The 27,627-nt window shown below is 49.1% G+C and overlaps 1 protein-coding gene across 5 annotated transcripts in view; it reads right to left on the bottom strand.

Moving 5' to 3' along the window:
• Positions 1-4,414: 4,414 nt before the first annotated feature.
• The window catches only part of rhbdf1a (rhomboid 5 homolog 1a (Drosophila)), a 101,496-nt gene continuing 78,283 nt past the window's right edge, over positions 4,415-27,627 (bottom strand). For all 5 annotated transcript variants that reach the window (XM_051933801.1, XM_028814128.2, XM_028814126.2 and 2 more), the window contains 14 exons: positions 27,361-27,567; positions 24,471-24,593; positions 23,085-23,248; positions 22,646-22,897; positions 18,212-18,323; positions 15,703-15,777; positions 14,917-15,078; positions 14,521-14,621; positions 12,738-12,801; positions 12,548-12,642; positions 12,243-12,318; positions 7,959-8,059; positions 6,312-6,465; positions 4,415-5,178 (listed from right to left, as the gene is read on the bottom strand). In XM_051933801.1, coding sequence (XP_051789761.1) covers positions 4,759-5,178; positions 6,312-6,465; positions 7,959-8,059; positions 12,243-12,318; positions 12,548-12,642; positions 12,738-12,801; positions 14,521-14,621; positions 14,917-15,078; positions 15,703-15,777; positions 18,212-18,323; positions 22,646-22,897; positions 23,085-23,248; positions 24,471-24,593; positions 27,361-27,567 — 2,106 coding nt within the window. In that variant the 3' untranslated portion in view covers positions 4,415-4,758. The remainder of the gene's footprint in view (positions 5,179-6,311; positions 6,466-7,958; positions 8,060-12,242; positions 12,319-12,547; positions 12,643-12,737; positions 12,802-14,520; positions 14,622-14,916; positions 15,079-15,702; positions 15,778-18,211; positions 18,324-22,645; positions 22,898-23,084; positions 23,249-24,470; positions 24,594-27,360; positions 27,568-27,627) is intronic.

The following is a 27,627-nucleotide window of genomic DNA, read 5'->3' on the forward strand; positions in this document are numbered from 1 at the left end:
TTAGGAGTGTAAAGATGGGTGACATAGAGAGCACCAGGAATCCGCAGTGCACCGGGCTTGGTGTGGAGGAGCAGGGTGAAAGGACACAAAGGACCATGAAGGGGCTCCTCGGATCACCCTGTTCGACTGCAACGTGAGGAGGAGTGACGTTCGCGAATGGCGCGGTGATGGAGCGCCCTGCCGCTCTTCGTGCCCGTCGATTATTTTATAAACACTGCGCCGAGTTAGTGGCCTTCTTTATACCGACTGGAAACCCAGTAAAATGGATGTTAAAAAAAAAACAAGAAGCTGTGTGTCTGAAATGACTTGATCGGCCTCCGGTGGGACTGCGCGGGGAGGAGTACAAGGAGAGGGAGAAGGGGAGGAGTACAGGGAGGAGTAATGAATGGCAGTACAAGTGAGTGAGCGTGTGAGGAGAATCGGAGAAGTGAATGAGTACAGCGGAGGGAAAAAGGGAGAGGGGAGGAGTACAGGGAGGAGTGATGAATGGCAGTGGGGGGTCAGGGAAGTGAGTGAGCATGTGAGGAGAATTGGAGGAGTGAATGAGTACAGCGAGGGAAAAAAGGAGAATGGGGACAGGGAAGGGGAGGAGTACAGATAGAGGGATAAGGGAAGGAGTAAAGGGAGGAGTACTGGCAGTACAAGTGAGTGAGTGTGTGAGGAGAATCGGAGGAGTGAATGAGTACAGCGGAGGGAAAAAGGGAGAATGAGGACAGGGAAGGGGAGGAGTAAAAGGAGGAGTAATGAATGACAGTACAAGTGAGTGAGCGTGTGAGGAGAATCGGAGGAGAGTGGAGGGAAAAAGGGAGAGAGGAAGAGTACAGATACAGGGAGAAGGGGAGGAGTAAAGGGAAGAGTGATGAATGGCAATGAGGAGTCAGGGAAGTGAGTGAGCGTGTGAGGAGAATTGAAGGAGTGAATGAGTACAGCGAGGGGAAAAAGGGAGAATAGGGACAAGGAAGGGGAGGAGTACAGATAGAGGGAGAAGAGGAGGAGTACAGGGAGGAGTAATGAATGGCAGTACAAGTGAGTGAGTGTGTGAGGAGAATCGGAGGAATGAATGAGTACAGCAAGGGAAAAAGGGAGAGGGGAAGTGTACAGATAGAGGGAGAAGGGGAGGAGTACAGGGAGGAGTAATGAATGGCAATGAGGAGTCAGGGAAGTGAGTGAGCGTGTGAGGAGAATTGAAGGAGTGAATGAGTACAGCGAGGGGAAAAAGGGAGAATAGGGACAAGGAAGGGGAGGAGTACAGATAGAGGGAGAAGGGGAGGAGTACAGGGAGGAGTAATGAATGGCAGTACAAGTGAGTGAGCATGTGAGGAGAATCGGAGGAGTGCATGGGTACAGCGAGGGAAAAAGGGAGAATGGGGACAGGGAAGGGGAGGAGTAAAAGGAGGAGTAATGAATGACAGAACAAGTGAGTGAGCATGTGAGGAGAATCGGAGGAGAGTGGAGGGAAAAAGGGAGAGGAGAAGAGTACAGGGAGGAGTAATGAAAGGCAGTGGGGGGGTCATGCAAGTAAGAGTGAGTGTGTGAGAAGAATCAGAGGAGAGCATGAGTACAGCGAGGGAAGAAGGGAGAATGGGGACAGGGAAGGGGAGGAGTAAAGGGAGGAGTAATGAATGGCAATGAGGAGTCAGGGAAGTGAGTGAGTGTGTGAGGAGAATCAAAACAGTGAATGAGTGCAGTGAGGGAAAATGGGAGAACTGGGACAGGAAAGGGGAGGAGTACAGGGAGGGGGCAATAACGGAAGAAAGGGAGGGGATGTGGATATGTGTGTAGGAAGGCAGTGAATGAGAATGTGAAATGGAATGGAAAATGAGAGTGCAAAGAGGGATGGGGCAGTGGAAGAGAATAGGGAAAGGGAGGAGTACAGGGAGGGGCGTATGTGTGTAGAGAGGCAGTGGGGAAAATGAATGAGTGAAGGGAGGAGGGAAAAAAAGAAGTGCACTGAGGGATGGGGACAGTGGATGAGCACAGGGAATGAAGAGGGGATGAGCACAATGAGGGGGCAGTCAAGACCTGAAGTGTGTGTCTGTGTGTGTGGACGCGGAGAAAGTGGTGGAGAACAAGTAGGGAAAATGGGGGTACATGCAGGTATGGAGACAGAGAAAAACAACAGTGAGGGGGATGAGTAAAGGGAGAAGTTTAGAAAGAAGGTGGTGGGCGTATGTATGAGAAGGCAGTGAATGAGGATGTGGTGATAGCGAATGAGTAGAGAAAGGGGAAAATTGGGAGTCCACAGAAGCATGGGGGCAGTTTTTGAGAACTGGGATGGGGAAAGGGGATGAGCACAGGGTGACGAGCAGGAAACAAGTGAAGGGAGGGGATGTGGGGGATAGTGAGGGAGGGACAGCAGGGGGCACTGTACCTGTGGTCTGTCTGTAGATCCCAATGCTCCAGTCCAGTGACGGACACACTGCGCTGTTAAAATTGGCACCACAGGTAGAACTTTATTTGTTCCTTATCTGGCCATACATCAGATGGGATGTAAAGCTGAGGGTCCTGACTGTCTAAGGTCATAAAAGAAGGGTCTATGGTACAGCGAACACACAGGACGCCACGAGCAGCACCTGCAGAGTCAAACCTGCAGCACTGCAGCGTCCGTGTATTAGACCTACCAGCAGGTGGAGCCCAAGAGTTCTTTCATTGCAAAGGCCTAGAGAGCAGACCTCCATTACCGTGGACCACCAACACCATCTGACCCCCTGACAAGCTACATGGAGGTGGCAGAGCTCCACATCACCAGGAAAAAACATCAAATCCACTTCATTGAATTGGGGCTCATGGGAGAGAAATGTTACCTTGTGAGGTGGGGTGGTCTAATGGGGTAGGGTACAGAAGCTCACACACACACACACACACACACACGCACACACACACACACACACACACACACTGGACCCAGTCAAAGTATTCTTTAAATGAACATTTGGGGATGTGAGAAGAACACTGGAGTATCAAGGGGAGAACATGCAGACTCCACGCAGAAAAGAAAGAAGTCCAAGACTCCTGAGGCAGCGCTAACCACTGTGCCACTCTGCCCTCCTCCTTAAAAACAAAAAAAAAAAGCAACAGTATAAAATAAAAATGGAAGAAGATGATGAATGAGGAAGGTTCCTGGATCACTGCACTCAGGGAAGAAATACGGAGGAGCAGCAGGCCGGCGCTGGACACGACACACCAATAGTCACTCCTGATGGAAAAATAAAAGAGCAACCCAACATCGTCAGTCCAATAGAAGACCCCAGCAGTCGGCGCCTATGCCAGCAGCATTGGGTTCAAGGCAGGAACCAAATGTAGATGGTGAGAGAGGAGCCCAGAATATCAGTGTGTGTGTGTGTGCAAAAAGTGAGCAGCACACGACACCCGGGAGAACACTGTTAGTGAGGAGTTACTAGTGTGGCGTGTGTATGTGTGTGTATTTCACATTCTCTATAGGGCAAGGGAAGAGTGAGTGAGTGTGCACATGTGGGTGTCCTTTATGTGTGGAGTGATTGGCTAGTGATTGAGTGCTCAGTTATTGTGTGTGAGTGTGCAATTTACATGTACAGCAAGTGTGTATATGGAGTGAGGGGATAGTGTGTATGTGTGGAGTGACAATCTAGTGAATGAGTGTGTGTGTGTAGTAACGGTAGAAAGTGTGAGAGGAGAAGGATTTTAAAACGGTGTAGAGTGAGGGGAGGAGTTTGTGTCCGTGTGTGTATTTTACATGTAGTAAAGGGAAGAGTGAGTGTGTGAACGGAGTGAGAACGTCACCCGGCTGACTGGGTTTCCCACTGGGTTATCTCTTAGCAACTGTGGTGGGCCGGTGGACCACAGAGCTCTAGTCAAGGCGGTCTCCAGTTTATTGGTGTATACATGGAGTGCGTCTGGAATGAGGGTGTGCCCCCTGGGTGATTGGGTTATGTCACTCAGGCCAGAGCCCACCAGCATGGCTGGGATGCCATGGGGCAGCAGGGGAGGTGCAGCAGACCACATGACTCTGTCGAGGGTGTGAGGGGGTGCATACAGTGTGGAGTGAGAGGTGGCACGTGGATCAGGTGGTTTTATCACTCAGGCCAGAGTGTCAGGTGTATCTGTGTATACAGGCAGTGGGCTGCTTTGAGTGTGTTTGAATGAATGGGGTGGTGCCCCTGGGTGAGAAGGTTATGTCACCCAGGCTAGAGCCCACTTGTATTCGTCAGCTGGGGTGATACAGAGCAGCAGGGGTGGCACAGAGCAGCAGAGGTGGCACAGTCAATTATTTGTGTGATCACGCAGTGGGTCAGCATTGAGTGTGTTTGAATGAAAGGAGTGGTACCCCTGGGTGAGAAGGTTATGTCACTCATGCCAGAGCCCACCCATTACTGGTTGGCAGGGGGGTCGCGGAGTAGCAGAGGCGGGCTGGTGGACCACAAGAGTCTCTCAAGTGCATCTGTCTGGTAGCTAAAACACTACCTTCTCGTTTAATCACCACTGGAACAGCAGTAAGAACAGTAAAGGTCACAACGGGCACGCACACGGGCATCAGGAAGTACGGCAGTAGTTGGTACAGCAGTGTTCAAAAAGGCACAAATGGCGATTCCCACTTTTCTTGTCCGAGTCCAAATTCTCTCCCGTCTCCTGGGTGAGCTAAGAGGGCTCCACTCTGCCCAGTCAGGCACCACCAGTGCGTGGGCCATTGGCGCTGCCCTTTCTGGAAGAGCACGCCATGCCTGGTGGGGCTGGGATCTGGCGCGAGGCCTGGTATTCGTTCCTTCCGACTCCCCGCTGCTCTCAGTGGAGGTGCGTGTTCAGGTCGTACTTCTCGCAGAACTTGTCCGTGAAAGGGATGCACGTGAGTAACTCGCACCATTCACACTTGATGGGGTAGACGTAGAAGAGGACCACCAGGCCGGCGAAGAGCCCCACGAAGATGAGCAGGAAGACAATGATCTGGCAGCGCTTGCGGTACAAATCAAATTGGCCAAAGCTGATGTACGGGAGGAAGGTGAAGGAGAGGAAGAAACCGGAGATGAAGCCTGCGATGTGGGCAAAGTTGTCGATCCAGGGCAGCAAGCCAAAGGTAAAGAGGAAGAGTACCACGCAGAAGAGCTTCAGGAATGCCCTCCAGGGTCTTGCCAGGATCTGCCAGCTTTGGAAGAGCTCCACAAAGAGGCAAGCCAGGATGCCAAACTGAGAGCCAGCTGGACCCACCTGCCAATACGGACAGAGAGAGAGAGAGAGAGAGAGAGATGATCAGTGGGCAAGTCCACTGCAGCCCCCCCCCACCCACTCCAACACCATCATCATCTCATCAGAAACTCCTCACTCCACATAGGCACCCTCAGACCACAGGGGCTTCAGTTATGGGTACACATTCCACATAAATTAATCGACTGATTCACAGTGCCAACTTAGCTGGCCCAACTACCAATTTTGACTGAGCTGATGAATCTCAATGTGTGCCAGCAGCTCAGAATTTCACGTGAGCAGCACCAACGTGTCAAAGCTGGTGATATACCAGTCATGGTGTGTGAACATCCTCTTGGCACACACCAGGCTGCATAACGCCAACTGGGCATCAACTACATGCCAAAGTGTACCCAAGCAACGCTTCTAAACCAATGAGCGTTCCACAATGCCCCCAAATGGTTCACACCAAAAGCTGGCAAAGGTCCACAGACTTCCAATCCAGCAGAGCAGCTTTGGGATGAAGAGGAATGGAAACACCTGCAGGACCCTCGTGAGGCCGTCGAGACCCCCAGGAATGCACCCTGCTGAATCCATAAGGCGGCAGCAGCAGAAAAACTGGGGCCATCCTGAATCCCGACCTGGCACTGGGCAGGCAGACCTGATGAAGAGGAGAAGGAGTCCAAGATGACAGGACACTTCACCATCTGGTCTTCCTTTCTACGCATTTCCTTATGTGGAGTTTTCAGGGTCTCCCCGAGTCTCCCTGGTCTTTCCTCAGGGATCTCCACATCTGCCACCCGCATCCCAAACATGTGGTTTTGAGCTCCACGGACAATGCCAAATTAGTCAAATGTGATTATGCCCTGCGATTGCCCGCTGTCCCAGAGCTGATTCCTGCCTTGTGCCTAAAGCAGCCCGGCTGGGTCCCATTTCAGCAGGACCCTAAACTGGATAAGCTGCATATAAAATCAAGTGATGGACATTACAGGCGTCCATATCTCATCTTATTATCAGCCCGTCATTACGGTATTTCCCCCCACTTAAACAGACCCCTGTCCAACCAGGTGCAGGTGGGATTCCGCACCCTTCTAATTCTCTACCAGCCCACCTTTCTGGCGGAGATTCTTTCTGGCTAACGTGTGGCGGTGCAGTACCTCAGCTCTATAGGGCAGGAAGATGGCACTGGCCAGGTTTCCAGCAATACCACTGGCAATGTAGATGATGGAGATGCGGAGCCAGCCTGCCAGCTTCTCCAGGTCCCTCAGGATGGTCATCTGGAAGCACATGGACACCAGGCAGTGCAAAATCCTAAAACAAGAAGGACGAAAGCCATCATAAGTATCATGTGCCCTAAAGGTACAGCACTGATCAACCAACCAATCATGACATTAACCACACAATTAACCAACCAATTCATCATTCAACTGAATAATCAACCCATTAATTAATGCATTAACCAGCTAATTAACCAATCAGCCAATCAATTGGTTAACCAATTAACCAATCAATTAATCATCCATCCATCCATCATCCAACCCGCTATATCCTAACTACAGGGTCACGGGGTTCTGCTGGAGCCAATCCCAGCCAACACAGGGCACAAGGCAGGAAACAAACCCAGGGCAGGGTGCCAGCCCACCACAGGGCACACACACACACACACCAAGCACACACTAGGGACAGTTTAGAATCGCTAATGCATCTAACCTGCATGTCTTTGAACTGTGGGAGGAAACCGGGTACTCCACGCAGGGAGGACCCAGGAAGCGAACCTAACTGCGAGGCAGCAGCGCTACCCACTGCGCCATCATGCCACCCTCAATTAATCATTCACCAGAATAATCAACCCATTAATTAGCACATTACCAACTAATTAGCCAATCAGCCAATCAATTGGCTAACCAACTAATTAAACAAACAAATCAGCCAATCAATCAGTTAACCAATCAACCAATCAATTAATCATTCAAATGAATAATCAACCCATCAATTAGCTCATTAATGAGCTAATTAACCAATCAGCCAATCGATTTGCTTGCCAATTAATAAACAAACAGATCAGCCAACCAATCAACCAATCAATCATTCAACTGAATAATCAACCCATCAATTAGCTCATTAACCAGCTAATTAACCAATCAGCCAATCCACTGGCTAACCAATTAATAAACAAACAAGTTGATCAACCAATCAATCAATCCCCTGCTCTTTATTTGGGAGTTTCCATTGGGCCACACCTGAGCAGGCCAGCCAATCAGGAGGCAACAGGTGGCATACGGCAGGAGGTGGCAGCCCAAGCGAGGGCAATGAGAGAGGCCAGCTGGTCCAGACTGGCAGGTGTACCCACTGCTACACCCATCTTGAGTTTTTTACATGGCATCAGCCCGGTGGAGCATCAGTGCCTGCTTCTGGTTTTTGACCCCTAAAAGCTGATTAGTGAGACAAGAGGGAGGACCGGAGTGGCACTCACACCCACCAAAGAGTGTCTTACGGCTTGACGGAGATTAAATTCTATCAAGATAAAGAGACTTAGTCACACCGAGGATTTAGACCCCTTCAGGTACACGTGTGCGGCGGCATGTGCCACTCGCTGCCACGGGCCTCCTAGCTCTAATTTTAAGCTGCCCTACAATTGATTAGCATGCCGCCTTCCCAGGGTTGTCAGCCGCAGCCCAGAGGATCAAGGTGTCCCCCCAGATCTGTGCTGGGCACCTGAATACTCCATGCTGTGCCCTCCATCCTGCCCGGCTTTATCTGACAGACACTCCTTGGTAAGGTCAAAAGTCATAATATGAACGTACCCAGCGTGAAGGAAGAGGGAGAGCCAGAGCCTGTAAAACTGATCGGGCACCTCGGGGTTCAGGAATGGCAGAAGACCACAGACATCATCCATACAGTGCACCTGTGGGAGAAAAGGCACAGGGTGAGACCCACCCCATCTCACCAAGCCCACAGAATATGAGCTCCTCAAGCCCACCCTGGCCGTTCAGCCACCTAAACTCACCCATCTTAACTAAAACATTTAGTCCATTCAGCTCTTCCTCTTTTAAGCCCCCCACCCCAAAAAAAGGAACTATAGGAGAAGAACTCCCCCCAAAACAACCAAACCTGCTTAATCTGCATAGCTTTTTCCTCTCACAGTGTTCTGTCCCAAAAATCAGAAGACCCCCTCTCTCCATGGCCCCCAACGTACCCCACACAGCCTTCCCACCTCTCTCAGTCTACCCAAACCTCAGTGGCCACTTAGCCATCATTGCCCCGGCAGCCCATCCAGCCATGATGCCCACCCCGTCTGCATAAAGCATTGAGACCACCACACTGTCCTAGCCAAGCTCTTTCAGCAATCCTGCCCCACCCAGTCTTCAAAAGTCAGAGCCTAACCAGGCCATCCAGAGCACACAGACTACCCAGGCTACCCAGCCATACTAGGCTACCCATTCCAACTAGCCCACCTGGTCACCCACCCTGGCCACTCAGCTACCCAAACTCACCCGGTCCAAATCATTCAGTCTACCGAGACCACCAAGGCCTTGATAACCTACCCAGCCCACCCAGCTAACCTTGTTATACAATACACCCAGTCATCGCAGCTTGCACAGTCAGCAGTTTCCCACTCACTCAGGCCTACCTGACCATCCAGTCCAACTAGCCCACCAGCACCTCTTAGATCATTCGGTATGCAGAAGCCATTTAGGCAAATCAGCTGTCCAAACACCAGCCCACCTGAGCGAGCACAGCCCACACAGTCCCACCAGGTCACTTAGTTTACTATCACAGCCCCTTTAAGACCTTCAGACCCACAAAGTTCATTCAGTTCACTTGGACCACCCAGACCAGGTTAGCTAGCCTCTATACCCCTAGACCCCCCCATAACTAATCCGATCACCTAGTTTACCCATCCCACCCAGTTCAACTAGCCACCCAAGGCTTGAAAACACTTCCCACTAAGCCGGTGAACACAGACTACTCAGCCCAACTAGCTGATATAGCCCACCAAGGCTATCTTAGCCAGACCATCTTCTCAAAGTAGCCCCCGCCCCGTGTGTGTGTGATTCTTCCTCTCCCAAGTCCTCCCGTCCCTCCAAATCTCCTGATTAAACAGAACTGTAACCTAGATCACCCACCCAGCCCATCTCACCCACTTCATCCAGCCCAGTTGGTCCACAATGTCCCAGTTTCCTCAGAAGATCCAGCCACACCCCCATTCCATGTGGTCTTACCAATCTCAGCCCTCCTATAGCCAGGCCAGACAGAGCTTTGCCCATTCAGCCCTCACCCAGCTGTCTCGACCAACCAAGTTCACTGAGCCCACTTAGCAATGCCAGTCTAACCAGCACCTGGATGTGCCGACAAACCCAAATGCCATCCACATAAAAATCCCTGTAGGCAGGCAACAAAATGGCATTGGCCTGCTCTGCCCCCCTACTGTCATATGGTGGAATCACAGTGGACATTCATAACAGGTGACAGTCACAGATTAACAAATAGACCTGAACTCAAACTGTCATCCAGCCCTCTTCATTAACCCAATCAGTGAATGCCCAAGTCCATGCTGTCCCCATAATATACCTTACTTTACTCAGACCATCCAACTTGCCCACCCATTCTACGCCACTCTCTCAAATGACCATATCTATCAGGACCAATATATCCTAGTCTACGGAGCCCCCACTCACCTCACCCCATAACCTGGCATGCCCATTCCACCCATGTTACTCAGCTGTCCCAGCCATCCTACCTCATTGAACCCACTTAGCATTCCCAGTCTGCACAGCAAGTTCCCAGGATGTACTGCCAATCACATAAAAGTCACCAAAATGGCAATGTCCTGCCCTACCCCCTGTTGCCATGAGTGGGTATCACAGTGGACTCTAATGACAGGTGACAATCACACAGCAGTCACTCGTAACAATAAAACAGAACATGAACTGGAACTGCCATCCAGCCCACTTCATTAATAATAATTCTTTACATTTATATAGCGCCTTTATGCCTACTCAAAGTGCTTTACATAATGAGTGTGGAGCCACTTCAACCACCACTAATATGCAGCATCTACCTGGATGATGGAATGGCAGCCATTTTTACGCCAGACATGAGCTGTTAGGTGATGAAAGGGTGAGAGAGAGAGACGGGGCATGATTTGGGGGCCAGAATGATCAGGGCGTGGTGGGCATTAGGATACACCCTATTACACCCAGGGATCTTTAATGACCACAGAGAGTCAGGACCTTATTTTTATGTCTCATCCAAAGGATGGTGACATTTTTTCAGCATTGTGTCCCCGTCACTGCACTAGGGGGTCATTGTGATCCACACATGGAGCACAGGGTAGGCGCCCCCTGCTGGCCTCACCAACACCTCTGCCAGCAGCAACCCAAGCTTATCCAAGATGGTCTCCCATCCAAGTGCTGACCGGGCCTGAACATGCTGAGCTTCAGGTGGGCGACGTCTTCAGAAGTGCAGGTGGCATGGCTGCTGGTGTTTGGTCTGGTGGGTTAATGGAAGCCCATCCATCCATCCATTTTCCAACCCGCTGAATCCAAACACAGGGTCACGGGGGTCTGCTGGAGCCAATCCCAGCTAACACAGGGCGCAAGGCAGGAACCAATCCCAGGCTGGGTGCCAACCCACCGCAGGACACACACAAACACACACACACACACACACACACACACACACACACACACACACACACTAGGGCCAATTTAGGATCACCAAGTTATGGAAGCCAATTGATGATAATATTAATAATAATCATAATAATAATAATAATTCTTCATGTTTATATATTGTTTTTCTCACTACTCAAAGCACTTCAGTGAATGGGGAGCCACTTCAACCACCACTAATATGCAGCATCCACCTGGATGATGGGATGGCAGCCATTTTTGCGCCAGTACACTCGCCACACATGAACTCTTAGATGGTGAAGTGGTGAGAGAGACAGGGGATGATTAGGGGGACAGAATGACTCGGCTGTGGTGGGCAACTTAGCCTGGACATCGGGATACCCCCTACTCTTTACAAAGGATGCCCTGGGGGGTCTTTAATGACCACAGAGAGTCAGGTCCTCAGTTTTATATTTCATCTGAAGGACGGTGCCATTTTTACATCAAAGTGTCCCCGTCACTGCACCAGAGGGGGGCATTGGGGTCCATATTCAAACCAGAAGGTAGGTGCCCCCTGCTGGCCTCCCCAACACCTCTTCCAGTAGCTACCCAAGCTTTTCCCAGATGGTCTTCCATCCAAGTGCTGGCCGGGCCTGAACGTGCTGAGCTTCAGGTGGGTGACCTTTTCTGAAGTCCCTGCAGCCCACTTCATTAACCCATTCAGTGACTGCCCAAGTCCTCCGCCCTCACAAATACCCTACTTTATTCAGACCACCGATCCCACCCTGATCGGCTTGTTCTAATGACTTTTCTAACTAGCCACATCTATCAATATCATGCAATCTTAGTCCACAAAGGCCATTCAACACCCCCCCTACCCCAACAGAGCATGACCATTCCACCCAGACCACCCAGGTCACATAGCTGTCCCAACCATACTAACTTACTGTGCCCACTCTTAAGATCCAAGCCTACCGAGGACACACCCACCTCGCCAGCTTAGTCGGTGTGCCCAGCCCACCCTGGCCACTCAGACACCTAAACACCACTCAACTGAATTAACCTGCCAAGGTGCCTCCTGCCCAACAGTGATAATTAACCCTGCCATATCCAGACCATCTAGGTCCACCCAGGTCTACTGACACCCACCTAAAGACCAATCATCTAAAAAAAAAAAAAAAAATCCTCCAGGCAGACCACCAAAGTTAAATTGTGCAGCCCTGCCCCCTGCTGCTGAGAGATGGCATCTCAGTGGGCACTCATGACAGGTGACAGTCACACGGCAGCGTGCAATGTGGGTCAAGGCGACAGGCTGGGAATCCTGTGAGCAATCAGCAGAAGTGAGGGGATTAGGCACGCGGCCGCCTGCACGCGGCTCCACGTGTGACATGAGAGTGACATGGGGGGGGGCAGTGAACAGAGGTCGGCATTACAGAACTAAGTTTATGCCCGGGTGAATCGTGGCACACTCACCTGTGAGCAGAGGGTTGCCTCCTCATGAAAATACCCCTTCATGAACTCGCAGTACTCTCTGGATGTGATTTCACAGCTGGAGAGCAAAAAAAAAAAAAACAATATGTGAGTGGTCCGGCACCTGGTCAGGTTGGGGGGACAGACACATGAGACATGCTGATCAAGATGGGTAAAGGGGGGGGGGTGGTGGGGCGAAGAGAAGTGGCAATGGAACACCACTCCATGCCACACCTCACAGCAGCTGGACTATAAATCCCATTAGACTGGCATGTGCCCACCCTGCGGTGCCCTGCAGGCTCTCTCACCTCCCTTTGGTTCCGATGCAGCAGGGCCGGCCCGTGATGACACAGTCCATGTGTGGCAGGTTGGTGTGGTTTCCAGCACTGTTCCTCGTGCAGATCTGAAAAACACAGCGGACCACCGAGCTCAGCACTGCCTGCCAGGCTACTGCCTAAAGCAGTCTGGGTGGGCACCATTAACATTGGCACTACTTACAGGCCACTGGGTGATGTCATCGGGCCACTCGTGGGGTGAAACGGACGCCGGTTCATCACAAAACCTAAAATATGAAAAAGGCGGGTCAAGTCAATCCCAGTGCCCAGCGAGGGGACCTAAGAAAGCCTTCAGATAATTAAGAGGGCATCTGCCAAGCTTGCTGTGGCCACCTATCTCTTGCACTCGTGAGATGCCATGTGGCAGGCACTTCACAAGTTCTACTTGAAGCAGAAGGTATCATGGCTGCCCTCCCCAGTTTCTTTGCAGTTACACTGGGGTGTCCCTCTCCAGTGCCCGATGTGGCACTGTGGACTTTGCTTCCTTTCCCAGACAAGGCACTGGTGAGGGTGGTCAGCAGGAGTCCACTTATGGAGTCACTCGAAAGTTGGAGACAGGTCACCAAAGGGGAACACTCTGGAGTCCATTTCCTGTTCACAGTGAGACACTGTGGGGGGTCCGGCTCCTGTCCCAAATGTCATGAATCAGATACTGGGGAGCCCATTAAATCACTTGGAAGTTGGGCACAAGTGCCCAGTGGGACAGTGTCAAGACCAAATTCTGTTCACAGTGAGACACTGGGTGGGGTGGTCCAAATCCTTTTCACAACGAGACACTGGTGAAGAACTACAAATTCCCAGTGACTCCATTTCCAGTTCATACTAAGACCCTAAGAGAGTCCAAGTCATTTTCACAGTGACACACAAGGCTCCCACCCCAATGGGACTCCAAAGCCTACTCACCGTGGAGAGTCTGAATCAGGACCCCACAGTTGACATGGGGCGTCCAGTTCCCATCTCTGGTGAGTCACTGGGAGGTCTGGTACAGGCTTATGATGAGACACTGGGAAGATCAAATACTGGGGTGTGTCCAGATGGGACTACTTGGGGTCTCACTTCTAGCCAGAGGTGCCTACTGCAGAGTCTCCATTACATGCCCAGATGTTATAACTGGGACTCCCGTTTCTGTCTCTCAATGGGGAGTCAGGCACAATTTCCAAGTGAGCCACACTGCAGTCCAAATTCTGTTCAAAGTGAAACACTTGGGGGGGGGGGGGGGGGGTCCAGACCCCTTCCCAAACGAAACACTTGAGGATCTCAATGAAGTCCAAAACCAAATAACGGAGAGTCCTGTTCCTGTGTCTAGTATTAGGAAAGCCACAAGCCCCCAGTGGGACACTCTGGAGTCCACATTCTTTTCACAATGGAGCACTTCCAAATTAAACAATGGAATATCCAAATTATATCCCAGGAATTCCAGTTCCTGTGTCTAGCTGAATCACTGGGAAGGCAGTCACCAGGACCTGGTGAGACAATGGCGAGTCCAAATCCTGTTCCCACTGAATTAATGTCCTCAGATGTGATAATGGTCCTGTGTCCAGTCAGTCAGAAGCCCCCAGTGGGACACAGTGGAGTCCAAATCCTGTTCTGAGTGAGACACTGAGGAGTCTACAAGTGAGACCCTGGGTGGTCCACCTCTTGTCCTAAATGAAAAACCGGAAAGTCCGAATGATGTCCCGAATCAGACACTGGGAAGTCCTGGGGAGTCCTATGTCTAGTTCTAGAGGATCAAGGGGGAAGTTGGGGACAGGTGCCCCGGGGGGTGGTGGGGGACAACAGCAAATCCAAATCCTGTCCACAGGGAGACACTGGGAGACCTGAAACATCTGAAACATTTCCAAAGCTGACTAATGGACAGACCCCCAGGAGTCGAGTTTCATAATAAGACAAAGGGGAAGCCATCTCTCCTCCCAGGTGGTCACACCCCCCCTCCTTGATTTACCAACCTGGGATCCTGGTGACAGACTGACCCTGACTGCCTTGGATTGCTGCTCTGAAGAGGGGTACTGGGGTGGTCCGGCCATCTGACCCATACTGCAAGTGTGGCCTGTGAGAAAAAAGAAGACAAACGAGAACAAATCAAACCAGAAAATATCACCCGGAAAGGTACGGAAACTGGAAATGGGAATTTCGTGGACGGATTAAGACGAGAGGAGCTCAGTTGTACAGGCTGGCTGGCCTTCCCTTCCCAGAACGTGAACCCCAAACCTCAAAGAGCAAAGCAAGAAGCACAGTGACAGGTCAGCTCTGAGAAGACATTGCTAAAAAACACCCCAGTTAACACTAATGGTCTGCGTGAGACCCCCCTAACCCCCCCCCCCCCCCCAAAGAGGTCTCCTTACAGAACACTCCTTCTCGGATGTCTGCACGCAACCGGAGCGGTCGTTCCGCACACAGCAAGCCGACTTCTTCTCCATTTCCTTCTTCTGCTGGATTAGTCTGTGGACCTGCTGGTCTTGACGCATACAGGGAGAGAACTTTGCACCGAGATGGATGAGCGCCTCCTGTTGGAGAACAAAAAAAACAAGCTTCATCCATGATTCATCCTATATAATTTTAACACTTGAGGAAACACAGGGCCACTTGTAGTGAGAAGTTCATGGTCGGCCCCGACGTGTGCTCTCGTCTTTATCGTCCCTGTCACCTGATGTTGTGCCCCTTTGTCTGTTGTTGGGTTTGTACTGCGGTCACAACTCTGTGGGAGACATGTAAGTAAGACCCTCCCCGTACTGTGCACACGACTAGAAGCCGGAACCTGAACTGCGACCCAGCCCTCCTAATTAATTAACCCAGTCAGCGAGTGTCCAAGTCCACAAACGTCCTCAGACATATTCCATCCTGCCCACCCATTCTACATCCCAACTCCCAAACCCTGCCATCTATCCAGCCCAGGCCACCCCTAGTCCCATTCAAACGTCCCAACTCACCGAGTCCACTTAGAACTCTCCAGGTTTACTGACACCGACCTTGATGCCAATCATAAAAAAAAAAAAAGTTGCAGGAGGGCACCAAAATGGCCGCCCCCCTGCTGCCGGGAGATGGCATCACAGTTTACACTCGGGCCTCTTAGCCAACTTTAAGGCTAAAAATTGAATTTGGACCCCCCCATTGTAATCCCGTTAACTTACAGAGCTTGGACCGATCCAGAAGTTTTCCTGCTGTACATACTTCACATTTTCATAGACCCCTTTGTTTCTTAAGACCTGGAAGAACAAGTAACACGTCGAGATGATCAACCCAAAATGGCTTTGTAACAACTTCTCTAGATAGATTAAAGAAACTCAATGTTGTTATTGAAGGCCAGGGGTTTTATGGCTTCCCCTCTCCCTTTTCTGAGCCTTTACTTTATTTTGGCCCCTGACGCCTGCTTCTCAAGTTTGGGGCCAGGCTTACCTGAGCTCTAGGCCTCATATGAAGCCTTGAGGCCTAGTTTTTGAATTAAAGTCTGTTGTTTGAGTTTAATTGAAAGTGTCTAACTTTATTGATACCTTTGAAGTCCTAGATTAGGTCATCACATTGCTCAAGGCTAAAGAGGCTGAATGAAACCCCTCAAGTCAGGTCCTTCAGCCCACGTGCACCTTTGGTTGCTCTTCTCTGCTCAGTTTTCACAGTTGCTTTATGATCTGCTGGGTTCTCAAAAGCTCAAAGCTTTAGGCTTCAATTTTTTGAAGGAGGCTGTGCCCCTCCAAAAGTGGCCTGCCAGAAAGGTGAACGTGACCCCAATCTCTACAAGCAGGCTTCAAAAATCCAGAAATGGGTGAGAGGGAAACCAGAAAAACCTCTGGCCCACAATAACAACACAAAGCTTTTTTAATATTTAAAAATTTACAGCAAGGATTAAAACGGAAAAAAAGCAAGTTAAAATCCATGGAGGACAACACCAAGGTGAAAGCAGCCCATGAATGGACTGCTGATTCTGCAATAGTACTGGGGGCAGACCCAGCTAAAGTGTCAGGTGGTCATGGCCCCCCCTAGGTACAACACATAGTGCAATAGGCACATAAGAAACAAGTAATAACAGAACAATAACTTGACAAAAATATTAATTGAAACTAAAATATCATTAACAATAGGTTAAAAGGGTTAAATTAAATGAGAGCACACTTAATCCTGGAATGAAACCCCCCTCAGTATGGTAACAGCCACACCGATCCACAGGGGTCTTTATCACTAGTGCCCCCTACAGCCAGACAGGATTAATAGAAACTTGAATCTGAACTCGTCGGGTCCTGATGTGTTAAGCCACAGGGGGCATTTACTTTTTCACATCACTGTTAATCCAGCAGTCTCTCACTAGCAAGGTGAGAAGCTTAACTTGTACTTAAAAATCTCTCAGTTTACAGAGTCAACCACCTCGTGCTGAGTGAAGCCCACTGGCTTATCATTAGTGCCCCCGCAGGCAGAGAATATTAATGGAATGTTGAACTTGAACTAATTAGGTTCAGATATATTAAGCCACAGGGGGGGGGGCATTTACTTTTTCACATCACTGTTAATCCAGCAATCCATCACTGTTAATCCAGCAATCTCTCACTAGCAAGATGGGCAACTTGACTTGTATTTAAAAATCTGTCAGATTACAGAGTCAACCACCTCGTGCTGAGTGAAGTCCACCAGCTTATCACTAGCGCCCCTGCAGACAGAGAGGTCTTAATGGAATCTTGAGCTTGAAATAATTATTTCCTGATATGTTAAGCCATGGGGCGGCATGGTGGCGCAGTGGTAGCGCTGCTGCCTCGCAGTAAGGAGACTTGGGTTCGCTTCCCGGGTTCTCCCTGCTTGGAGTTTGCATGTTATCCCCGTGTCTGCGTGGGTTTCCTCCCACAGTCCAAAGACATGCAGGTTAGGTGCATTGGCGATCCTAAATTGTCCCTAGTGTGTGTCCTGCGGTGGGCTGGCGCCCTGCACGGGATTTGTTCCTGCCTAGCACCCTGTGTTGGCTAGGATTGGCTCCAGCAGACCCCCGTGACCTTGTGTTAGGATATAGATAGATAGATAGATAGATAGATAGATAGATAGATAGATAGATAGATAGATAGATAGATAGATAGATAGATAGATACTTTATTAATCCCAAGGGGAAATTCACAATTCATAATGACTGACTGTTAAGCCATGGGGGCATTTACTTTTTCACATCACTGTTAATCCAGCAATCTCTCACTAGCAAGGGGAGAAACCTAATTTGAAGTCAAAGATCTGTCAACTTACACCGTCCTCCGTGTCGTGCGGCGAGAAGCCCACCGTCTTATCACTAGCGCCCCCGCAGGCAGAGAGGATTAATGGAATTTTGAACTTGAACTAATTAAGTCCTGATATGTTAAGACACCGGGGGCATTTACTTTTTCACATCACTGTTAATCCAGCAATCCCTCAATAGCAAGATGAGGAACCTGACTTGTACTTAAAAATCTGTCAACTTACAGAGTCAACTGTCTCATGTTGAGAGAAGCCCACTGGTTTATCAGTAGCACCCTTACAGGCAGAGAGGAATAATGGAATGCTGAACTTGAACTAATTAGGTCCCGAAATGTTACGCCATGGGGGGCATTTACTTTTTCACATCACTGTTAATCCAGCAATGCCTCACCAGCAAGGTGAGAAACCTAACTTGAGGTCAAAGATGTGTCAACTTACAGAGTCCACCGTCTCATGCTGAGAGAAGCCCACCGGCGCTATCCCGTAGATGCACACCGCCAGGATGGTGATGACCAAGTGGACAAATGTGATCCAATACGTGAAAAAAGGCCTGAAAGAACAAAAAAAAAAAAAAAGAAGTTGGAGTTAGAAAGTTTGAGTTGCTTGGAAATGTGACCTCCGTTTGTAGAGATCGACTACCAGAATACCAACAGAATTCCTCCATTATTTGCCACAGTGCTGTGAAAAAGTATTTGCCCCTCCATGAGAGCCTTTTATTCTTTGTATTTTTGTCACAATGAATGGCTTCAGGGCCTCTCCAGCTTCAGCTAAGGTCTGTGACTCCACAATTAGAAGGGAGGGCAGCACTACAAACCAACTGGAACATTGGAGCTTGTCTCACCTTTCCAAAGAAGCACCAGGGAAGACCCCCAAACCTTTTGCTATAATGAGAGATGAGGTAAAAGTATGCCTTGTGTGGTCAAAGGGAAGAATATGAGACCTATAATAAGACATGGCAGTGCTGGTGTGATGGTGTAAGGATGCCTTGGATGACGAGCCATCATTGAAGAAACCATGAATTGTGACATGAGGTTGGAGAACGTCCAGTCATCGGTCAGTGACCTGAAGCAGACGCCTCGTTGGAGGACTAGGAGTCAAAACACAAAAGCAAGCAGACGATGCAATAAATAAGATTGAAGTTTTTGGAGTGGTCCAGCTAAAGTCTTGACTTTAGAACATTAGAACAATCTGGATGAGAAGAGACCATTTAGCCCAGCAAAGCTCGCCTGTCCTATCCAGTTCATTCTTCTAAAATAACATGAAGATGAGTTTTGAGGGTCCCTAAAGTCCTCCTGTCCACCACACTGCTTGGTCTCTTATTCCATGTGTCTGTGGTTCTCTGTGTAAAGAAAGACTTCTCAATGTTTGCGTGAAATTCACCCTTAACAAGTTTCCAACGGTGTCCCTGTGTTCTTGATGAACTCATTTTAAAGTCACCGTCTCGACCCACTGGACTGACGCCCTTCATGATTTTGCACACTTCACTCAGGTCTCCTCTTAATCTTCTGTAAAGGCTCAGCTCTTTTAATCTTTCCTCATAACTCATCTCCTGTAGTCCTGCAATCAACCTCGTCGCTCTTCTCTGGACTTTCACCAGTGCTGCTGTGTCTTTATGGAGACCAAAATGTCACCCAGCCTTATAAAGCTTGAGCAGAACCTCCTGTGACTTGTACTCCATACATCAAGGCGCTATATAACCTAACATTCTAGTTAGCCTTCTTCATGGCTACTGAACTCTGTCTGGCAGCTGATAGTGTGGAATTCACTATGACTCCTAAGTCCTTCTCATAAGGTGGACTTTCGATTTTCAGAGCTCCCTTTGTGTATTCAAACCTCACATTTTTACTTCCTATGTGTAACACTTCACATTGACTGCCACAAATCGGCCCAAGCCGGTCAGCTGTCCAAGTCCTTCTGTAACAATTTAACAAATTCCAAATTATCTGCCAATCCACCTATCTTGGCATCATCTGCAAACTTCACCAGCTTGTTCTTTATATTGCTATCCAAATCATTTCTATATATTATAGCAGCAGCCCCAGCACTGCCCCCTGGTGCTCACCACTTTTAACTTCACCCAATTCTGATGAGACTTCTCACACCATCACCTGGAGCCTATCCCAGAAAGCACTGGGCATAAGGCAGGAACAAAACCTGGATGGGGCACCAGTCCATCAAGGGACACACATACACAGACAGTAGGGCCAGTTTGGCATCTCCAGTCTACCCAACCGGCATGTCTTTGGATGGTGGCAGGAAACCAGAGAACGTGGAGGAAACCCCCACAGACATGGGAAGACCACACAAGAAGGGAGGACCTGAGACATGAACCCCAGCCTCCCTGGCGCTACCACTGAACCACCATGCCACCCACTCAGGTTCTGATCCTCCAATATTTCGTTTAGTTCTAAAGGTCTGAGACCACTCATTGAGTAACACATGCAAAACCAGGGAGTTTCCAGAAGGGGGCAAATACTTTTTCACAGCACTGGCATTTCCAGAATCCCAAGAAATTGGCATCCCCAGAAGTCAACATCTGGGTCATCGTAGCATTCCCTAACAATTCCAATTCAATGCCAATTTGCATGACGATCCCTGAATGACCCCAGGTAGGTCTGCCCACTCATGATGGCATCGGAGGTGGCGACGTGTTGCTTGTTGATTAGCACATGCGTGTCTGTATATGTGACAACAAGGAAAATATAAGCCTACGGAGATATGGGGGGGGGGGGGGGTTTAATAATTGATCTACCAGAGTAGGAAAGAAAGTTGAGACCAGTCTGGGGATGCTGTGATGGGGGTCTCTGGGTTACTCCTGCACAGTTGTGGTATAGTGCCAGTCTGACATTTCAAGAGACAGGAGAGCAGGAGAGTCCTGGAAGAAAATGCTAGAGATGAAGCAACGTTCAGTGATGGAATTTCTCACAAAAGGGCCAAAGCCAAAGGAGATGGGCACTTTATGGTGAGTCTGCCCCCATCATCCTCTGGCGCAAGCAGGTTAAGTGGGGCCCATTGAGAGAGCCCGTTCAAGAGGACCCTCACACTGGACGGCTCCACAGAAGCGTGCAAGAAAGTTGAGGATTTCATTTTGGCAGACAGACGAATTAAACTTTCCCAAACAGTTGAAGAAATGGGCATCTTTGGGAAATAATTCACGAAAAAGATGGGCACGTCGACGGTCAGTCCAAGATGGCTTCCGAGAATGAGACAGCCACAAGGCTCCAGTGCTGCCAGGGGAACTGTGGGGATGCTCCGTGAAGACCACGGAGTCGACGCAGTGGAGTCCCAAAAAAAAAGTTCAAATCTGCAGGCTAAGTCATGGCAGCTGTCTTCTGGGATATGGAAGGACTTTCGCTTCTGGAGTTCATGCCACACAAGACCACCGTAACCGGTTATGGAGAGTTATGCCAACATGATGATCCAGGAATCAGTCAAGGAGAAAAGATGAGGAGAACTCACAGCAGGCGTGTGCCACTTCTTCACGACAAGGAGCCCACTGCTTTGCTTGTTGCGCCAATCACAGAAGGTGGGCTCCAGCAGCTGTTACGCACTCACCGATTATTCCCCGTTCCGAGTTTTGAAGAAAGCTCTCCGTGGACGGCGGGTTTTCAAGTGATGAAGACGTCAAGTCGACAGTGAAAATTATTTTTGTTCAAAGGGGTTACAGTCATTGCAGGAAAAGCGGATGAAGTGTAATGGAGCTATGGGGGGGGGGGCAACCATATTGAAAAATGAAACAAACATCCATCCATCCATTCATCTTCCAACCTGCTGAATCCAAACACAGGGTCACGGGGGTCCGCTGGAGCCAATCCCAGCCAACACAGGGCACAAGGCAGGGAACCAATCCTGGGCAGTGTGCCAACCCACCGCAGGACACACACAAACACACCAAGCACACACTAGGGCCAATTTAGAATCACCAATCCACCTAACCTGCATGTCTTTGGACTGTGGGAGGAAACCGGAGCACCCAGAGGAAACCCACGCAGACACGGGGAGAACATGCAAACTCCACACAGGGAGGACCCAGGAAGCGAACCCAGGTCTCCTAACTGCAAGGCAGCAGCGCTACAACTGCGGCACCTTGCCGCCTTTTAAAACAAGCTTCTTTTGAAAATTCTTTTTGTTCCTAGTGAGGTCGATAAATTATTGATGCCCCTCGTATATTTGTTCCACCCATCCATTCCTATTCCAACCAATTCATTCACTTCAGGGTAGGTGGGCACTCTAAATGTTAAAAGCACAGAGCAGTGGTGTCTGCGGCCATTTTGGGACCTCGAGTCTGATACCCACTATGGGACTGGTGCCATCTTCACCCCCTGTTCTCTGGGTGATTTTAGGTGACACCCACCCAAGGTGGTCACTTAGCTCCCTTACGTTAGAAAACATTTCCACACAAGTTAAAGGGTGGCATGGTCTGGGGGGGGGGGGGGGCCAGTCCAAAGCAGGACCCACTCATGTCCACCCATGGTGACTTGATTGGCAGACGAGGAAACACTGCCAGAGACTGAGAGGAAGCCAATGTCCAATGAGAAGGGCATCCCGTCCAGGAGCTGAACTCGAGTAGTATGGGGGTACCCACTGCCCCACTATGCACCCCCCCCGCCTTCCCTGTTTTAGCAAGAATGTCTGGACACAGTGAGACAAAGTGTGTCATCATCCTCAAGCAACCATGCCCTCCAAGCCCAGTGCCATCTTAACATATGGGCACAATGGGGGCCCCAGGATCATAGGGGCCCACGATGTTTGATGCTTATGTAAGTTTCTGTTTTGCATTCAAAACAGGGGCCCCAGTGCACTACTTTGCCTAGGGGTCTATGATGCTGATAAGACTGCCTTGGTCAAGCCCCTCAGTAATGTCCGGCTCACCTGTGGTCATCCATGTCCTCGATTTGCCTCTTGATGTGACTGTCGATCCTCTTGCGGTAGGTTCGGTTTGTCAGCTTGCCCACCATGCCCAGCCCATACGGCCTTTTTTCTTTGGCAAAGAGCTTCTTGACCGGCACTGCGATCCTCTGTCCACGTCGCTGGCCACTCATGCTGACCACCTCTTGCTGCAAACGCACTTTCGGCTGCACCCCTGCTCCTTCTTTAGACTTGCGCCAGCCTCGCTCCAAAGGTCTAAAATTAGAAAGAAAAAAAAAAATGGCACCAAACAGATAATCGGACCCCACTGCAGGGGGCACTGTCCCCTAAGCTCAGGAGAAGGTGTGCGCCAACTCCTGCACTTCATGGCACTGAAACTTTAATATTGCATGGAGCAGTGCCACCCAAGGAGATGGCACCTCCAAAGAAACAGCAGACTCACATCATGAGGTGGCTCTTCTCCAGCTCACTCTTGTCCAGGGCGCTGCCAGTGAGCTCCGACCTGTCCAGGAAGTTACTGGCCTCTGCCTCCTTGATGGCCGCCTCTGAAGGGGACTCAAAGACCTCATCGGGGTAGGTGGACATCTCCTCATGGAGCACCCCATCCTAGATGGAAACAAGAGAAGAGGTCAGGATGAGCTCCTGTTCCCATGGGCACCCACTCATCATACCCTGGATGGTGGCAAATAGATCATAGGCTACCACACAGATAATAGTCCAATGATACTGATCATAATAAAAACTGGCAGAGCATACAAGACCACTGACGTGGTGGGAAGACCACCAGAAAGTTTAATGGACATGAATGAGATGAGATTAGCACTTCCTCTAACATTCCTTTCTTATTTCCAAAATTTATTTTTCCTTTATTAAGTTATCATGTCAATTTATCTGTTGCCTCAATCATTTGCTATCGGATTCTCAACGGCAGTGCCCACGCTTGTGATGCTCCATCTGTTGGAATGAGAAATGCCAGGCAGTTTATTTCTACAGGCAATGCAAAAAACAAAACAATTGAAGGCTCACCTCAAACGTTAAACCGGAACATTCCTAACAGAATGGAACTGCCGGACGGACAGAAACCGACTTGTATTAAACAGATTGCTAGCTGTGCGGAAGTCAAAGTAATCAAGACAGGCCTCAGTGTGAACGTTTGCAATGCACTATCTGTTGGAATGTATTTTGTAGTGCAATACAATGCATTGCATTTGGCATTCTAACAGATGGCACACCACAAACATTTCTTGCAATAAAATGCATTACTACAAATTGGAATGAAAATTACAATGCATATGTCTCTGTTATATGCCATTTGGTATGGGAATTGTAAAAGCCATGTTAATGTCTGCAAAGCACTATCCGTTGGAATGTCAAATGTTGTGCCTTTCATTGTTACAAATGTTTGTGATGCACCATCCGTTGGAGTGAGAAAAGCAATGTAGATGTCTCTGCTGTATGTCTTCTAGCATGGAATTCATAAAAGCGATGTTATTGTTTGTGATGGATATGTTTCTATCTGCTATAGTAGGCAGAGTGGCTTAGTGGATACGGAGGTGGCCTCCAAGTAATAAAGATGCTGGTTCAACTCCAACTTTGGACTGATCAACTGTATAACTAAAGGTATAATAAATCTGTACTCTGTGAGTACCACGGAGGTTGGACTGCCATCCCGACTGGGATGGAGGGTGAATACTTTTCCAGCCGGGATGCCATAATAGAAACCTAATGCATGGATGGTATCATGTGTTTCATTACCATTGTGTTACTTTATCATTGTCAGCTCACATCTCTTTACATTTACCCTGTGAAGTCAACATTTAGGACTTACCCGGGCGAAGAAGGAGGTGTCAAGCTCATCAGGAAAGTCAACCGTGTCCTCTTCTATGAAGCTGGCCGGTGTGAAGCTGCGCCGCTGGGCTCTGCGAAGAGTGCTCTCCTTCAGTGACCGACCCTGCAAAAGAAGGAGTGAGCCGATTGGTCAGTCCGGGGATCAAGTGATTGCTATGGAACTGAAGACGATTGGTCAGTCCGGAGCTCAAGTGACTGCTATGGTACTGAAGCTGATTGGTCAGTCCAGACCTCCCTGGAACTGGAGCCAGTTGGTCAGTTAGGAGCTCAAGATACTGCTCTGGAACTGGACGCCTGCTGTGAACAATACTGAAAAATTCAAAGTTCCTCTAACTGAGCACACTCGGTGTTCATTCATTTGAAGTATTTGCTTGTCATGCAGCTAAACAGATTATTTTAAACTGTTCTTTCATTATGATGACAAGTTGTATATTTCAATGGAACCTCGTCACTAACATTTAGTCCAGCTCAGGGTTAATGCAGCCCACTAACTGGTTGGCACTACCTGCCCTACCAGCATGATCAAATCCACTCATATTTTTAGTTACAGACTTCATTTAGATAATCTTAGTGAGACTTTGGAGGGGTCGGGGTGAAGTCACAAGGCATATGTGTGACCGTCAGTTGTGCAGTGTGACATCCCCAGTGACTCAGTCGCAGCAGTCTGTTGACTTTCCTCGAGACGACTAGCCTGACGAGCACCATGCATAGAGCGCAGCAACAAGGACTAAAGACCTACAGTCACGTGTTTCACGAATGAAGAATAAAAAAAAAGGTGGCAGAGATCGCGGCAGCACCCGCCATGCCTGCAAAGCACGGAATCCGTCAGGCAGCGCACGTTTATCGACTGTCGGAGAACAGGGCCACTCTTTGCAAATGGAAAGTCGTACGGCGGAAAGCGTTCCCCTGCGATGGCTAGTCGTGTAAATCGGACATGGTCAGGTGACAAGATCAGCTGTCAGACAGGGGCGGACTGGCCATTTGGGCAATGCCCAGTGGGCCGCGGACTCTGGTCTGGTCATGGCCGGCCGTTTCATGAAATAAATTTTATGTACTGGTTACTGTTTGATATTAAAATTAATTTTCTAAACTACTGAACATTATCTGTCCGGTACTGCGATTTCTATACAGCAGTCCTATATAATATACCGTATGACGTCATCAAGTTGTTTTAGTTGTCAGTACGTTGCAGCGAAAAATTTGCTCTACCGCTACATTTCGGTTAGCATATACATTATTGCAATTTATTTTATCTCTTATCTAGTATCTAAATGGTATCCTTCAATAAGGGCGCGCACAAAAAGGCGAACTTCAAAAGGGCGACCTCAATTGAGCGAATGTGTTAATATTCTTGCTTTCGACTTTTTATACGTTCAATCATTGCCTTTATCTAATAAATTTTCTGTAATAATTTTGTTGCGTTTGCCTTTATTCGCTGCGCCCATTATTGAGGTCGCCCTTTTGAAGCTCGCCTTTTTGTGCGCGCCCTTATTGAATAGAACCTATTTAAATTCATCGGTACGAATAATTAGTTTAGATTATGTATTATGCATTTTATTGTTCTCTGGTCGTCGGCGTGAGCGATAATTGGTGGTTTTCAGCTGCGATTATTAGTGTGATGAAATAAAGTTATAAAGCACAGGATAGAAATTTTTCATATTAGGACGGAACATTTCTAGTTTATCGTTAAGTTAATGGAAAATTTCAATCACGTGAGGTTTGCATTATCATTTATTCCATTGTAAATGAGCAGTTACTAGCCGACTACGGTACTGGCACTTGGACATGACACTGACATTTGATATGTACTCTAATAAAGTGTAAGCCGTGTTACTAAATTTTTATTTTTCATTAAATTTTATTTCTAAGCATGTCGTCAAATTTTAAGTTGTGTCTAAACAACAGTGTACAGATTAAGTTGGGCAACAGTTTAGATAGAGGCGAGTCGCGTACTCATCACAAATTGTAAGAAAATGACAATGAATAACGGGCCGAGTGGGTCGACCTCGTCACCTCACTCGTTGAAGGAGGTCCGGGCCGGTTTGGAGACCCAGTCCGCTCCTGCTGTCAGATATGACATCCCCCCAACCCGCCCCCCCACCCGAAGTTGGGTGACGAGCCGCTCCGTCACATACAGACTTCATTTACAAGCGACGACCCTCTGCTTGACTAGTTTGACGACCCCATTCAGACCGGTCTGTGACTCGTAATGGCAAAGTGAAGCAAATATTTGAGTCTCAAGTCTTAATGATCTGACAATCAGCCTTGATGAATACTGAAGGCTCGACTGGCACATCTGTCAGATGTCTCCTGACTTTACAGAAAATGGAAAATATCGGGCGGAGACGGCGGCCAAACTCGCTGCAGTTAGCGGAATGGAGTTTGGCTAAACATTAAGGTTGAACTCCGCCCACAGTTTCGATTTGACTTCAACGTTTAACTCCGCCCACACTTTTGATTTGACTTAAACGAATAACTCCGCCCATCATCCACAGCCCTGCCCGCTGGGATTGACAGCTTTCAGGCTACAGCGACTTGTAAAGGCGGTGACGTCTGGTTACACTTTGGATACGGTGAGGCTTCTGGGAGGGTCACCTGACTCACGTGACGTGAACGTGAACGTGAAGTTATCATCAGCTGCGTGCAGGTCATGTCTTCCCTGTCTAGTGTGGAGCGCAGCTGGACCTAAACACGTGACAGCTACGGAATTAGAGGCGGATTTTAACACTTAACCCCGCCCAGGCTTTGACACGCCCCTTTCCGCAAGCCGCCAGCAAGGAAATTCTTGGTACTCTGTTGGAGGGAATGTTTAAATTTAGGTCACGTGACTGGCAGTGCCCACCAGCTCCCATAATGACTGACTCACTCACCTTGACGAGGGCAGCCGCAGCTCGGAAGCTCATCTTGGCAACCGACTCTCGCTTGCGCCTCCGGGGCAGGCGGTTAAAACCTGAGCGGGAGCTGGAGAAGGAGCAGAGGGACGCGGCCCCTGGCGTGATGGGGGTGTGCGGGACGCTGTAACCGTCGATCTCCTCCACCATGCGAAAGGCCCGACCTCGTGCCAGGGGGTCGATGATCTGCAAACCGAAGCAGAGATCAGAGGTTATAATGGGCAACAACAACAACACCATGGTGAA

Source organism: Erpetoichthys calabaricus, chromosome 11 (assembly GCF_900747795.2).
Source record: "Erpetoichthys calabaricus chromosome 11, fErpCal1.3, whole genome shotgun sequence".
NCBI lineage: Eukaryota > Metazoa > Chordata > Cladistia > Polypteriformes > Polypteridae > Erpetoichthys > Erpetoichthys calabaricus.